This window comes from Vanessa tameamea, chromosome 27 (assembly GCF_037043105.1).
Source record: "Vanessa tameamea isolate UH-Manoa-2023 chromosome 27, ilVanTame1 primary haplotype, whole genome shotgun sequence".
Taxonomy (NCBI): domain Eukaryota; kingdom Metazoa; phylum Arthropoda; class Insecta; order Lepidoptera; family Nymphalidae; genus Vanessa; species Vanessa tameamea.
In genome coordinates this window covers 4125798-4143337 of record NC_087335.1, presented here as the reverse complement: position 1 = coordinate 4143337, position 17540 = coordinate 4125798, and the positions used below count along the sequence as shown (strand labels likewise).

General features: G+C 31.8%; 1 protein-coding gene and 1 long non-coding RNA gene across 8 annotated transcripts in view; one reads left to right on the top strand and one right to left on the bottom strand.

Moving 5' to 3' along the window:
- LOC113392036 (irregular chiasm C-roughest protein-like) overlaps window positions 1–17540 on the bottom strand; it is an 87429-nt gene that overhangs the window by 24326 nt on the left and 45563 nt on the right. For all 7 annotated transcript variants that reach the window (XR_010309703.1, XM_026628247.2, XM_026628242.2 and 4 more), the window contains exons 3-8: window positions 14815–14965; window positions 7026–7106; window positions 6451–6602; window positions 3067–3158; window positions 2369–2477; window positions 107–280 (exon numbers count right to left, since the gene is read on the bottom strand). Coding sequence is in view for 6 of the 7 variants with exons in the window: in XM_026628247.2 (XP_026484032.2) it covers window positions 107–280; window positions 2369–2477; window positions 3067–3158; window positions 6451–6602; window positions 7026–7106; window positions 14815–14965 (759 nt within the window). In the remaining variant the exon portion in view is untranslated. The remainder of the gene's footprint in view (window positions 1–106; window positions 281–2368; window positions 2478–3066; window positions 3159–6450; window positions 6603–7025; window positions 7107–14814; window positions 14966–17540) is intronic.
- Window positions 1–17540, top strand: part of LOC135194187 (uncharacterized) — a 59312-nt gene that overhangs the window by 28980 nt on the left and 12792 nt on the right. The window lies entirely within an intron of this gene.

Below are 17540 nucleotides of genomic sequence, written 5' to 3'. Positions count from 1 at the left end.
TTTTTTAATATTGCGTATAACGAGAAATACATGGAACGATTTAAATGCCTATCGTAAATCATTCTCAGAGAATATTTAACACTTTAAATATTTGTAATAAGCTTACCAATTCTTCCTCGTAATCACCAACTATTGGGTTGTTGTTCAGATACCATCGGTACATTTGTGCAGGAGGATTTGCGTCAACCGAACATAGAAACCGTGCTTCACTGCCTTCCGGTATTCTCTTATTTACAGCACCGGATACAATGGAAACGTTTATCTTTGGAGCGTATTTTACCTAAAAAGAACAATATTGGTAAAGAAATGCCTTTTTTATAACATAAACCATCGTCACTCATCGCCAATGCGCCACCAACCTTGGCAACCAAGATGTTATGTCCCTTGTGCTTGTACAATCACTCACCCTACAAACCGGAGAACAACTATTTCTGTTTGGCGATAGACTTTGTGATACACCGACGCAAATGGCACCAAGCCTTACTACCACGTTAATTATATTTTAAACTGAGATTTTAAACACCTTTGAGTCTTCATTAACAACATTAAATGCTAATTAAATTTGAAAGTGTGAAAAAGTCTTAATGAATAATTTCATAATTTTATAAAAATCTAAGACAAACAAAATTAGCTAACGACAGCTCGATGCACAAAATATAATTACATTAGCATTATAGCTACGAAAATTGCTTGTAGACATCGAACTAGATTAACTTAACTAGTTACGTAATTAGTTAAGCACAGACTATATTTAATAATTGATTTTTTATCTTTATGAAATAGGAGAACGAGAATGAGTTACCTGATGGTAAGTCAGAGGTATAATGATTCCTTAGATCTTTAACGTGCCATCAACCTTAAGAACTAAGTCATTACTTTCTGTTACCTATAGTTACAATGACTCATCTTTAAACCAGAACAAAACAATATAAAGTATTGTTGCTTGGCGGTACAATATATAGAGCGGGTGGTACCCACCCAGATAGAAAATTTAATTAAGATTTAAAAAATACGTTCAATATAATTATTACGACGAGAAAATAGTAGAGCCGCTTTCAATAAAATCATAATAGTGTTATACGAATGAAATGGTGATGAGAACATCTCGGAACCACTAGGGTCTAATGAACCCAACCACAAAAAAAGATATGCATAATTAATATCCAATATACTCAAACTCAAATTCCTTTATTCAACATAGAAGCATTACACTTTCTTATTGATGGTCAAATTAAACACTACCACCGGTTCGGAAAAAGGAACACCTTGACCTGAGAAGAACCGGCGAAAGAAATACAGAATATTAAGTCGTTGTGGTGATCTTTGGGGGAGGCCTATGTCCAGCATTGGACGTCCTTCGGCTGAGAGAGAGAGAGATACAGGATATACATTATATAGGACTAAGACCCCTTTTTAAATCTGGTTATAAATCAATGACTAAGTATTTAAAACAACTGTAAGGTATCGTATCATAAATGCCTTAGAAACTTTGAGAGCGTATTTTCTTTAGAGATTAGATTCGAATCGTTAAAGCAATTAGTTGACTGTCTTGATTAATATCAGATTATTAAAAAAATATATATTTTAGATTAGAAATAACTCTCTAGTAATAATAAAAACACTCATATTAATCACTCTTTGCCTTTCAATATATATATATTAAAAAAAAAAAACATTTAATTATTTATATTAAATTGTACTGTCAGGGGCACTAACGTGTGTGCAATTTTTAACATCGATCAATGTAGCTGGTTTAAAATTTAATTACAAGGTCTACACACACATACAAGGTGAAGCTAAATAAACGCTTGTAAAGTCGCTGTTTCACTTAAAACTGGTTCGAAGCGGTTTCATGGCAATGATTTCCATTACCATGTCAATACAGATCAATTAAAAACTTAATGACAATTAATATGGATTAGTTTATTATAAATTGAACGAGTTGTTAATAATTTGAAAATATAAATAAGAAACATTTTTAGAAGAAAAAAATATCGTCTACTAAATATTGAAACAAATCTTACAATGGTCATTTTTCAAACTATATTAAATTTCAAATTATCCTCCTTAGAATGTAGGTTATTTTAGAAAGAAGCACACAAGAAACTCTTCAGTTACGTCTTTTCTGACAATTGAATTCTTAATAACTCTGCACGAAAACACGAATTCTACCTTTATTTTGTATTGGTTGATTTAAATGCAGGTCAATTGTCTTGTATTTTATACAATACAATTTGAAAAGAGTAACAACTGAGTTTTTTTGGTTGTTCTTCTAGAATCTTCTTTCTAAGCAGGTGGTGAACAGTGATTGTAAGATCGTAGTTGAAGATGTACAATATATTTTAATTAACGATAATCCAAGTTATACCTCAATATGTACTGTGGCCATCCTGTACGCCCTGTCCGCTGTGTTCTGCGCTTGACACGTTATTGTCTGATTGTGGTGTAGCTTGTTAGGTATCAACCGCAAAACCGATCTGTAATAATGTATCTATGTAATTAATGATATTAACAAAATCGTTAGATTTACTATTGGTTTCACTGATGGGTTTCATTACTATCTATATCTATATCTATAGTACCTTCGTATGATATTATTTCAAATATTGGTTTATTTTTTATAAAATTGGTAGCACACTACCATCGCCTATAAACATCGCACCACCAATCTTGGTAACTAAGTTGTTATGTCCCTTGTGTCTCTATTGCTATATTCAATATATGACGAGTGAGTGATACCTATCCAGACGCTACACAAAGTCCTACCAAATGCCAATGTTTCCATTAATTTATCTATCTATCTATATATATATTTGAATATCAACATCATCAACTAATTTATTTGCACAAATTATGTAAAAACATCATCATCATTCTCTTCCACCCAACTCTAAGTTGAACAGCGAATTGGATAGAGTTACGAACTTAGTGTACTTATTATATCCTCAATCCTGCCCTTGTCCCGCATGAGGACGGCCATCGAGGCCAAAATCGGTAAGGGGTAAAGAAAATACAGACTGGAACACGTATGTCAGGAAACTTCAGTACAATCATAATTATACATACCTAGTTATATATCTTTGTTCGTCTGGTAACATTTCAACTCTGCTTTCAACGTTATTCTTGATAACATTCTGACTTCCATCTACCCAAGTTATCTGTAAAGAGGATTTAAGTTAGCATCGTTTAAACATTAATGGAATCCAATAAAAATTCAAATTTTCTTCCAGAACGTTCTCAGAAGAATGATTAAAAATCCATTTCTTTTCTATCATCTCAATTCCTTCTTAGTGTACATTATGTTCTATAACCAATTTTTTTCAGTCACAAAGTTCAAAATTATTCATTAAATATACATGATTACTAAAATAATTGTGTAATTAGTAAGAGTCCTTCCTTTCTCTTGTGAACAGCATATAAAACTACAAATCTCGAGGTTCCTGATTCAAATTCTGCGTCTATTGGAAAAGCTTACTTACATGCAATATTTAATATTTAAAGAATGCTTTCAAGCCATCACTGGTTTGTAGATGAACATACAGGTGATGAAATGTTCACTTCAATTATACATCATGATACTTCTATAGTATAGTCCAATCATAAGAGGCAAAGCAAAATCGGTCGATGACTAACCCGTGGTATTCACTCTGGATTCGTGTAAAAATGGAGTTTATATTTTGATGTGGACAATATCGGAACTTTGGAAGTAAAATTAAAGAGCAGATTAGTTAGGTAAGTGGAGAGATGTTGTAGTTTAAAGATATATTATTCGAGAACTGTCTGTAGTATATAATATACCAAATATATAAATAAATCGCAGTAAACATTTGTTTCTCGCTTCTCTTCCTTAGATTGGAACGAGACAGGTATATTATTACTATCATACAGGGTTATTGGTAATTCGACGTATTCCCGTTAGGAGGTGATAGGGGTGACTATTTCCGATAATTTTAACCCCATATGCATGATGCAAAAGTGAACCATTTTTGAGTTATCGCGTTTTTTAGATTTTTTCGTTCTAAAGGTCGCTCTTTAAAATTCCCACAAAATTGATTTTAAATAATATCCAATGTAAAAAAACTTACTTATTTACTTAACTTACTTACTTAATACAAATTTAAAATAAAACTTAGATACATAAACAGTTCAGTAGCTAAGTTACAATTAAGATATTAAGAAAGGGACCCAAAATTGATCCTTGTGGAACACCCATTTTTAACGTATAATATAAATAAACATATAGCGAAATCCAGCAGACGTTCGTGCCTGACGTTGCTATTTAATGGCGATCGTCAAAATTACAAAAACCTCAAAAAAAAAAAAAAACTTTTCTCAGCCAACATTTATCATGATCCGTCAAACGTCAACGAAGATTTTTCTAATGGGCCACCACCACCCTCGGGAACTGTGATGTTTGGTGGAAGGAATATATGGCGTGTGATTGGTTGGTAGTTGGACCCACGCTTGCACAAAGCCCTACCAAGTTCTCTATTGAAATAATCCACAATATAAACACCAACATCTTTGTATATAACGTATAATCTTATATAGAATGAATCGTAAATCTTAAGCCTAAATAAAATAAAGTACGATGCGATTAATTTTAAAATCACATCAAAGAGCGATGTTGCTTTGAAACAGATGAGTTATATAACAATGAATGTAACGATTTTATTTATCAATATGATCAACAAATCAAACCCCTGCAAATCATTTCGTGATTAAAATGTTGAACATTGTTCGGTAATTGTATTAATTTTTTGCAATACATTAGTTATAAACGTATCTCATGAATATCAAAACAATCAACAAAAAGTGATATATATTAATTTTATCGTTGTATGCTATCGCTGAGCATGACGTATTTATGTATGTAAATTGAAATAGCCCAATGATTTAATCACTCTTTACTGAAGATTGCGGATTCAAATCCGGTTGAGCGTACTTTTTTTTTACGTTTATAATTATGCCGAGCTGAGAACGCGTGCATCTTAACCGATGATTTCGGGTTCAAACCCAGGCAAGTGAATTTTTATGTGCTTAATTTGTGTTCATAATTCATCTCGTGCTCGGCGGTGAAGGAAAACATCGTGAGAAAACCTACATGTGTCCAATTTCAATGAAATTCTGCCACATGTGTATTCCACCAACCCGCATTGGAGCAACGTGGTGGAGTATGCTCCAAACATTCTCCTCAAAGGGAAAGGAGGCCTTAGCCCAGCAGTGGGAAAATTACAATTATCTCGTTCTTAAGGAGACCTCAGGAATAATTCTCCCTTACTTATAACAGCAATGATACAACATTGACAAAACTGTAAATGAATTTTCTGTTAGTTAGAATAAGAAAATGGCTGAAGGGTAATGATTACGTTTCGATTCGTTTGCAATAAACTGAAAATTTGTTAGTAAAATGGTGACCCAGCAGTGGAAGAAAAACTCAAAAATAATAATACTCACGAAATAAGCTCTAAGTCTTCTCTATAAATTGAGTGAATTTAGTCCAAAATTTAGACATTTCTTACGTTGCTACATTTTCTTTATCAAAACCAACAATGTACCTTCAATTTTACCTATAATAATTATTTAGCCCGAGAATTGAGTGTAATTTTTTTGCTAGTGTTGGTGAATAGCCCAAGGATTGACAACGATTTAGACATCAGGCAACGACGTTTATAATTTCGTTTAAAACATATTCAGAACCAATTTTTAATCAACCGAATACACTTGTTTATACGTCGAGTATATTTAGATTAAATAAATATTCTAAAACGATATGATCTAGAAACTTAATACATATTTATGTGTATCTATTCCCGGTATAAAAACGATACCGCCCACTTGAACACAATATATCAAGATTATAAGTGTTGAATTCTTCAAAATCTAGAAAACATGAATTATAACTGTGGCGATCGTTCAAGATTACTTTGTTTTCCTATATATTCAAATCTTTAGACGCATTATTTACATTTTAATCGACTTTAGGCGCCGTATGAACCTCATTTCCTTGTTTTATCTCGATATCTATTAAAAACATTTTGTATGTGTTCATTATTTATAAAACGTGTTTGTTTTTTATAAAATTATTTAAAGTATCCAAAATAATCTGATACATTTTTTTTTATGAATAATTATTTTTTGATAACATTACGAGCCGAGATGGCACGATTACGTGTTCAAACCCACCATTGAATTGTCATGTGCTAAATTTGTATTCATAATTCATCTCGTGCTCAGCGGTGAAGGAAAACATCATAAGGAAAGCTGTATGTGTATAATTTCAATGATATTCTGCCACGTGTGTATCCACAGCGTGGTGTAGGAGGCCGTCAATAATATTATGGTATAAATATGCGGACGGACAAGTCCGGTATCTAATGCCTGTAGTACACTAAGTTTTTTTTTACACGCAACTAATTCAAAAAAGCAACGACGGTATTGTGTACTTACTTCGGATGCTGGCTTTCCGCCTTCGGATACACACTCAATATCAACAGGTTGATCTTCAATCGCATCGATAAAAGCTCCTTGTAATATACGAGGCGGCTCCGGTGCGACCAACACTGTAACTTTTGCGTATCTCGATCGTATAGCCGGCACACCTAATTAAAAACAAAATTTAATCATAAATTCCAATAACCATTATATCGAGGCAATAAAAAAATATGAAACATTAATAGAATCGTATCTATAATATATATATCACAATCAAAGTTATGAAGATTAACGGTTGCTTTGATAATCAATGTTTAACATTAATTTATCAAATTATAATTTTATGACATTGTTACGTGGTTTTAATTGCGTTTTTTTTTTTGTTTAGCATGGAACAAAAATTTCCACTTGAAATTTCCAGTAGTGTGAAAGAACACATCTTTTTTTGTAAGTGTCCAAAAAAAATTTTGGACGTCAGAGTAGAAAACTGATTTCCAAATGTGATTCAGATAAGACTCTTGAATTTTTTTTTTTGATTTATATAGATGAGATACGATTTTTTTTTTTTTAATATTAGATATTGAACTCACCATTAAGACCGGAACTAACTTGGCATTGATACAAGCCATCGTCTTCCAACGTGATATCTTTTATATCTAATGAGTAATCGCCTGCAACAAAATGCGTAATATAAAAATCAAAATCAATTTGATGTGTGTGTGACGCCCCTGCGTACAACATGTCTTAGTGTGCGTGAGACTAACTATTTTAATGTGAAGGATGTATTTCGTGAGTGAATCAATAAATAGCTTAATTAACTTAAATAAAATTGTGTATATCACTGACTCTAGTTGGTACCGGAATATGAGCAAAGTGAACTCTTTGCTCAGATAATATTAATTAAAAATATCACTGGAATTTTTGCAAGAACTCCACGCGATCATGGTTTCTACAGTTAGTAATTATTATTTTACGTGTACAATATTTAATTAAAACTAACACAGAGTAGTCAACAAGAGTTTTTTTTTAAATACGCGTTCGTTTATTTTCATGCAAGACATACTATATAGAGTTGATATGTATTTTCATTTAAGGAAAATAATACTTCATGGTTAGTCTCGGTAAAATCGGCTTAAATAAGCACAGTCATAAAATTAACATCAAACAGCTGAAAATAATTAAAAAAAAATAAACGAACTTGTCAGAGAATTCTTAATGAGAAATAAATATTTTCTAACCACAAAATCTACATTTCCGACCACCTAACACAGATTTATCGAGCTTTACGTTTTAATCTTTTAAACGACGATTCAATAACTTGTGTGCCTCGTGGACTACTTGAATCGGTAAGAAATTCAACATTAAATTTGTAACTAATCCGAATACAGACAGATAATAATCTATAAAACATTTCAATTAGTTAATGATTACATAATAAGATGGCCGAAATTTTCGAAAGACCCTTCAAAGATAAAACTTTGTAAACAAACGATTTGTTAGCAGTCGTGTCTGTAGATAAATTTTTACCTTTTCTTTAAGCCCTTTTTATTTATTTATCAGACATAAAAGTTAAATATATATATTAATATTATTAATAAAATTTATGTAACAAATCAGTTAAATTATGTTGGAAAAAAGAAATTCAAGATATGTCCAAACCTACTTCAATAAAAAAAAACTCAACTGTTTTTTTTTTGGTAATAATTTTGTATGTACTATACTGTATGTATATAATACTGTTGTAAAACTTGCATAAAAACAGTTTCATTAATTATTATTTATTATGGATTAAAATCATAATGATCTACTTAAAAAAAATATTTTATCAAAAAATAGCTCAGAATTCTTCCAAAGATTACTATCGACTTTAAACAGTTTTGTATTGGCCTTTAAACCGTTAAGTTTCATTTAACTCATAAAAAATACACGAAGTATCTTTTAATTTGATTACAGTAAACCACATCGAAAACAAAATCTCCCTCTTATTTTGAAGCCGGATAAATATAAAGAAAAAAAGAACCAATTTTAATCAAATGAAGCTAAACAAAATCACTAAGAACTTACATAATTACTCTATTGAAGGAACTGATCCTTTTGACTGGATCCTTCCTTTTATTGAGATATAAAGACACCAATCACCTAATTAGGTATATCTTTTCAATATATACCAACAAAAGATATGTTTTTAAAAAGATTTTCTATATATTTTCTGCTTTTAAAGGTAAATTATTATTATATAATTTTTTATTTTTAAAGATTTTCTATTTTCAATTTTAATTGACGAATTTAAGATTTGGGATTGTGACTTTAGGGTGCTCGAGGTCTCATAACCTGAAAAAGATACGCGTGCGTCTCAGGACGCCCGACAGAAGTGATAACTTAAACTAATCTAAGTTGAAGTATTTCATATTGAAATTGTTTCACTTGAGCAACTTAGGTTATTACCTTAATTTTATCTATATTAATATGATAATGTAAAGTAAGATTATTTATTAATAAAATCTTTTATTGATTATAAAATATATTTTATTCTTAGTTACAATTCTTGAATATGTACATTAGAATTTTGTATATGTACATTATTAGTATCATTATTGCCGGCCTACCGACAGACTAGTGCCGTAACGCGTTACGTAACGAAGCGGCTTACCCTTTACTTTGTGCTTCGGTGACGCGTGTTCTCACACAAAAGTGCTGCTGCGCTTTAAATATCTCAAACACAAGCCGTTCTCTTTATTAATTTCACATTTTATTTTTATTTACACAATATTCTTAATATACTTTGATTGACCACCTAATGGTCAGTAGTCAACATTGCACATAGACATTGGTTTTGTAAGAAATATCATCTTCTATCAGCGATGCCAACCATATCTAAGGAACTAAGATGTTATCTTCATTATACCTGTTACACTGGCTCACTCAGAATTTAAACTGGAACACAACGTAACACAATATGACGTATTAGTTTTACGGTAGAATATCTGATCGTGGTTGTTACCTACTCAGATAGGCTTGATCAAAGCCCTACGCCCAAGTACTATTATTTATTAAATAATTGTTTATGACAAATGCACTTTTAATGGCAACATTAAGTATTAAGTAATTAATAATCTTAGAATATAAGTCAATACATCGTTATATACAATAACTAATACATATTAATAAAAAACAAAACTTAAATTCAAATTTCGAATATAGTATACTAGAATACGCTATAAATCATAGATAGAGGCTAATTTTGACACATACTGTCTGACCTTAGCTACCGTGTAGAGCGGACAGAATTATTAAGGTCACGTGACCAGAGTATAATATTATCAAACCGTGTTTATGATAGTCCGAGATAGTCTACTGAAATTAAGATTTTTTTTAACGTGAAATTACAAAACAATCAGTACTAAGATTATAAATACGAAAGTAAGTCTGTCTGTTACGCTTTAATGGGTAAACCATTAAACTGAATTTTGGGTATGAAGCAAATTTAAACCCCAAGAAAGGACATAATCTTTTACACAGACTTTTTAAATCTAAATTCACGATTCACTGATAGATTTCACCTAATAGCACCTCCTTCCTAACTTTATCTATTGGATAGATTTTACGAAAAAGCAAAATGGAGAAACAGTAAACTTCTTTAATAGTATATTTTTTCCATTTTGTATTTGCTTTTGTATTCGCTTCTGTTGCTTCACATTAATGTTCTGTACGCTCTAGCTGCGTTTTGTTGTATCATTTGGATTGTTAACGTAAACTCTATATTAATAAAGGTAGAGATATTCTTTTTTGAAAAAAAAATGCTGAACTAAAATAGAAAAAACTAATACCAGAAGATGTAACGCGTATCGGAAAAGATTTTAGTATGAAATACGTAACAGGCGTCTGTCGATGGTTTTGCTTGTACTAAAATAAATCAATTATAAATCACACACACATAACGTACACAAATATACCATTCGCTTACTGATATGTAGGTCGGCATAAATGTTTTTAATATTCGCATGCAAAGGTACAAATGCGATCTGCCATCGAAACGCTAATGCAAGCTTTTCACGGTTTACATATTATATATTTAGGGCGTCGTTATTCACTTCGTATCTCACTGGTACTATGTTGACCGACTTACAGCGATATACTATTATTATATCATTAATGTAGCTTTTCACTTCTACACATTCAACGTGTTTTGCTGTTTATTTGATACATAATCAGCCTGTAAATTTCCCACTGCTGGGCTAAGGCCTCCTCTCCCGTTGAGGAGAAGGTATGGAGCATATTCCACCACACTGCTCCAATGCGGGTTGGTGGAATACACATGTGGCAGAATTTCGTTGAAATTAGACACATGCAGGTTTCCTCACGATGTTTTCCTTCACCGGCGAGCACGAGATGAATTATAAACACAAATTAAGCACATGAAAATTCAGTGGTGCCTGCCTGGGTTTGAACCCGAAATCATCGGTTAAGATGCACGCGATTTTTTTTTTGATACAAGATCACAAAATTCACGCATATTATAGTTTTCAGGGTTCCGTACCCAAAGGGTAAAACGGACCCTATTACTAAGACTCCGCTGTCCGTCTGTCCGTCCGTCACCAGGTTTCATCTCATGTACCGTTATAGCTAGACAAATGAAATTTTCACAGATGATATATTTCTATTGCCGCTACATTAACAAATATTAAAAAACAGAGAACAGAACAGAAACAGAAAGGCACATAGCACATAGAACAGACATGATTTTTTGCCGTTTTTATCGATAATAGTACCCTTTGTGCGTGAATCCTACTCTCACTTGGCCATTTTTTAGGGTTCCGTAGCAAAAAACGGAACCATTATAGATTTGTTATGTCTGTCTGTCTGTCCGTCCGTATGTCACAGCCACATTTTCCGAAACTATAGGAACTTGGTAAGTAGATGTATTATGTGAAAAATAGAAAAAAAAAACAATAAATTTTGGAGTTTCACCATACTTAGAATTGAATCTCAAAAAATTTTTTTCATCAAACCCATACGTGTGGTGCGTATATGGATAGGCTAAATGCTGCTAAATTAGTGTTTATCATTCATCTCGTGCTCGGCGGTGAAGGAAAACATCGTGAGGAAACCTGCATATGTCTAATTTCAAAGAAATCTGCCACATGTGTATCCACCAACCAGCATTGGAGCAGCATGGTGGAATATACTCCAAAACTTTTCCTCAAAGGGAGAGGAGGCCTTAGCCCAGCAGTGGGAAATTTACAGGCTTTATTGTTCAAGAACAATAATGACATTCAACATAAACTTAATGTTTAAATGACAAATTGGACGAAATAAGGCAACAAGTCATTTCTTTACCCACTTAAATAAAAAATGGCTGTTTTACATCAGCTGTGTACAGTAAAATCAACATTTCGTACTTGTGGTTTTACATTTAATAAAGTACAGTACACATATATTATATCAATGCAAGTGAAAAGAGGCGAGACGGCCCAGTCGTTACAATACGTGAATGTGATCGAATATTGCAGATTCAAACCAATTTCATGTGATTAATTTCAGTTTATAATTCGTCTCGTGCCAGGGGAAGCATCGTGAAAACATGTAACGGATGAATACGTGCCACATGTATTGAAATAGCGTGGTGATCTAAGCTCTTAACTTCTCAAGAGTAATAAGAAATGAAAGAAAAATTATGATCCCATTCCGGATGAAAATCGGCCTAGAATTGGTTTATCGGCTGCATTTGAGAAGTGTGAACCAATCGAAACTCTCAAACAGGTGAGGCCTTTGACGAGTAATCTTACCGAGATGCGGATGTTATTCTACCATAAAAGAACTCACGATACAACTTTCATTTGGATGTAATCTCGCGTGAAATATAAATTGTATACGAATTTCTTTGACTACTGTAAAGTAAATTATATTTGATAATAATTTATAAAACACAAACAATTATAAATGCTCTATTTGCAGATGACGTAGTAGTTAAAATATCTCAACGTCACGTGTTCAAGCCCCACCACTACAATTGTTGTGCTTTGAGATTTTAAAAAGCTTCTTCAATATATGTATCCACCAACCCACATTGGTGTAGCATGGTAGGAAAAGCTCCAAACCGAATTACAGTGAAACTTTTACAGAATGTTTTAAAATGATGAAAGGAAAAACTTTATACAAATATTGATCCTTACCTTCCTAACAGTGGTTCAGTTAAATTGTTTATCTGCCAAAAATAATTTAACCTTGAGTCAACATTTGAAATACTGGATGCGTCAAACAATCATTACAGATTCACAAGCCAAATTCTAAGAGCAATGACCCATTGCGTATATTCTAATAATATATCCCTGTTCATATGAACGTAATCAAAATATAAAACTCTTCATATAATTTAAAGAAAATTATCCATTATGAAACTTATTTGCATATTCATAAGGTTGAAAATTAATAACTACATCACTGTTTTTATTACAAATTATTATTACAGCTGTATTTAAAGATATATTAAAATAAAAAATGTAACCGTAATTTCTCTCATATAGTCTTGATATTTTTGTATAGGACGGGAAATCTTTCAGCATCGAAACGTGTCGTCATTTTGTTGAACAGGTAGAAGGGGGAGTTATGAAAGAACAGAATAGGCAAAAAATTTAGACATAGAAACGTCTAGACAAATACAATGAAAAAAAAAAAAAACATTTCTAAAGAACTCAATACTCTGGAACAAGATGTATGAACATGGTGTATAGGCAGATCTGTTTAAAACAACTATATTTTTTTTTTTTATTTCAAATGAGTGAGTCGAGTTTAACAAAAAAAAAACGTTTAGGTGTGATATTTTTTTATAAATTTATAAATAATTAAATATTTAAACAATTTTGGTTTAATTGTAAGTGAGAATGCATAAATAATAGTGCCATTTATTTTGACAAAGTATTATTATGAGTTATTTGTCAATACAAACACTTTTGTTTACAAGCATTTTTAGCAGCTGTGTAATTAAACACAGATTTAACTCTTTCTATCAACAATGATTCACATTCGTTAGAATAAGACAGCATTGTTTAACCAAACACTCTTAAACATTTATAGGTCAAGTCGTTTATTGACAAATCAATTAAACGAAAATAATTTAAAAAAAAAACGAAGAATATATAAACGAAAACGTGCACGTTAACTCGGAACGATATATTCTCAGTATAGAAATATTTAGGTAAATAGCGTTTGAGAATGCGTATTTTATTTTCATCGCACATTACGGTTTTGTTCTGTTTTTATCTTTCACCACCTTGGTAAACATGGCGTAATGAAGGCTATACATGTAAAAACCGTTTGCTAGACGTGCAAGGCGAGGGGAACTTTACGTAACGTGAAAGATCTTGTATATACCGTATAAAGAAACTCTTGGAAATTTAGTGCAAGCGCTTTTAAAGCTACACGATCTGTTACACACGTGAACTTTTAATAAATTTTGATATTTAAATACTATTACATAAGTTCTATTTTTGAATCACACTCATAAATAGAACTTATGTCGAATGTATTTTGAGCTGTTTCATTTTTTGTGTTTGATTCTGTTACTTAGCTTAGATTATAATATATTTGGGAGTTTTTGATTGCAATTAGTTGAAAAAAAATGTCACATCATAAAATTTCGTAAAACGAAATCACGAATATTTTAAACTATTGAATGTATATTAGATATAGTCATTGTAGTTTTTTTTTTTATTTATTTCACGGCTACGAAAACAATCTACACCTTAAACATTGCACAGACAAAAAGTCTATTGAAATTACGCGTTATTTTTTCCTCAATCGAACGAGATTTTTATTATTTCGTCACGTAAGACTTTTGTCAATAATTTCTTACAACCTATTCATATAATAAAAACTAAGATTGCATTTAAAAGAAAAATATTACAATCACACGACGACTTCTAACTGTCAAGTCATTCCGTTCCGTTTTAAAGAAAGATTTGTTAATATATGTTTAAATAGAGTACAGATGAAGAATAGGAATCAAAATGGCGTCACCCCTATTCTGTTCTCGCTCGCACACTGTTGCCATCTCTGTACTTTCTCATTATTTTCTATTCTCATATTGTTTTGAGCTGAGAACACGTCGAAAAAAATAGTGTACAAAAGTTGGCCACTATTTATTATAATTAATGCCCGGATTTGTACTCGAGCTCCATAACAGCCTCACAGAGCTGATTAAACAATAATTGTAAATCAGTTTATTTAAAAAAAAACAACTATGCGAGTTTCTGGTTAACGGTGCTGGAAGGGTGCTAGATTTCAAATATTGCCGATTCAAAAATTCTTTATTGGGAAGTTTACTTGAATAGAATACATTTGATTTGTTTTGATTTGATAAATATAAGGTCTATATTTTACCTTCCTCGTCGCTGCCGATCATGGAGTATCGCTCGTAGCCACTGAGGTTCCGATGTGTGCCAAGACCGAAATCGTCCTTGGTCCACTGCAGGCTGCCGACTTTGTGTTCGACACGACACGGTAACGTCACGCGGGAGCCCACGACTGCACTCTGTGAAATAAAACATCAATAAATCTTATTTCGTCCACTGGTAACAATTAACCTGTTCATTTTGACCAGAAGATCAGTATTGCGATTTAACGGGATATTACATTAAGTATTGTTAAAGCTATTTTCCAAATAATAGCCTTAATTAATAATAGCCAATCACTTGAACATAAAATTATTTATAGATAATTATCACGCACCTAGTAACTGATTAACTAATACCAGACTTTGATTATATTCAAAGATTTAACTTCTGTTTCAGATCTTTTAAACTATTACTAAACGAACTATATATTACCATAATCACATAATACACCCCTTTAGCACTCGAAAATAATGCAGCTACGGACCAGTGAAAAAAAAATTAGAATTGGATTATTAGTTCCTAATATGACTTCCTACAAATAAACAAAATAACACCTTTTTATATTATCAGTGTAGACAAACGTTGCCGTTACAATTTGAGATTAATTGATTATCATAAGACATATACATTTAAATAATTAATTTTTAAATGGAGAAGATCTTTATGATCTTCTGCCACTAGCTGCCTGATCGATTGATATACTTAAACAGGCAGTACAATCTATGTCAGCTCACTCCAGTGATTACGCGTTGAGCCGAGTACGATCTCACAGGACCCTTTCAGAATGTCACTCAGAGACCCAGAAAGCTGTCTAATACGAGTTACTCAAGCCATATAACGCTGTATAAGTCAGTAAGAAATTATTAATATGTCTTATGTAAATAAAAAAACAATGAGCTAATTATGACATGACGTCTCCTTTCTCTTAAAAACTTTAAACATAACGCGTTCAATAGATATAAGTTAAATTGTATAATTAAATACATATACGAATATTTTGTAACGATACATTTCAGGTGAACAAATAGCTATGTTAATGAAAATAATTAATTCATTCAAATTATAACGCTTCCGTCAACATACTAATTTAAAGGCAGAAAGCGGTTTACGGCCAGTAGAAGACTATTTAGTTTTTGAACTAACTAATCTAACCTAACCTAACCTAACCTTTGGGTTAGTGTTTTAATTCTGGGACAGTATTTAATTCTTCTCCATTCCATTGAGATAAGTCTGACTGCCTGTCAATTTCCCGAAGTTGGGCTAAGATCTTGAAGAAACACATTTGTCAGATTTGCAGCCGAGATTTTTTTTATTATGTAAGAGGTAGGCGCACGGACAAATTGGCAACCTGATGGTACAGGGTCACCTCCGTCCAAAGACATTGACGCTGTAAGAAATAATAACTATTCCTTACATTACACCAATGCGCCATCAACCTTGGAAGCTAATGTCCCTTGGGCCTGTAGTTACACTGGTTCACTCACCCTTCAAACCAGAACACAACAATACTTAATATTGCTGTTTGGCGGTAGAATATCCAAAATAAGGTCCAAGCTTTCTCTTCTAAAGAAAAGAGACATTTACCCATACCGGCCATTTTCAGGCTCTACTTTTGTATTAAATATGAGCTTTATAGCTATGAACATTAAGGATGTATTCTGTATATGTTAATTTGATAATAAAATAAATTAATTATGTATTTCGATTAATATTTTAAATGAGAAATTTACACTTAAAATTTAAAGTTAATAAATTAATTATATTCGAAACGATTATATATTTATATACGTAAATGTTTTCTTTTATTTGAATTTATAATTCAAGGATATAAATTAGAGAATAGAATAGGTAGGGATTTCTAATATTAATATAATAATGTATTATAAATGCAAAATTTAAAACACTGTTTTAATAATAACGACTTGTGATAATTGCTATATTATAAATATTCGAAATTTTTAGGTAACAATATATACTAATATTGAAAGTAACTATGTGTGTCTGTTGCTCTTTCCCGTTGGCGAAACCTCTGAACGAAATTTTATGAAATTTTGGTATGAAGCGTGAATTCCAAAGGATACTCATAGACTATTTTTATGCCTGACGACCAAATCAATTCAAAATATACTTTATTCCAGCAGGCTTTTACAAGCACTTTTGATACGTCATTTAACAAACTATATTAAGTGAAGCTACCAACGGTTCGGAATGCAGATTCTACCGAGAAGAACCGACTAGAAACTTAGTTACTCTTTTTCAACATTTAAAAATACAGTCAATAGTCATGTTAGTTAAATACGATTATATATGTTTGTAATATATCCTGCCTGGAAGTCAACAAGTATTAACTCCACGATGATTTATCATCTGATCAACATCTACCGCTAAAACTATTTCTATAGAATGTATCTTAATTGGATTTAAATCCCAACTTATCTTATCAATGCCAATTTCTAACTTAACTACACAACCGGATGTCATAATATTCTCCTTCCTCGTTGTCAAAAATACTGAAACAGGACATGTACCTAAAAAATTAATTCAAATACCAATTATTTTTATTAAATCGCATTCAAGAACAATTGTAAAGGCAATGAGATTTGGAGATCCGTTCTTGTCGCTAAGAACGCGATCTCTTACAATTTCTATATCAAGAAATAAGATACATAAGAAAAAGATAGAAATAGAAATAAAAAGAGAGGGAATATACCA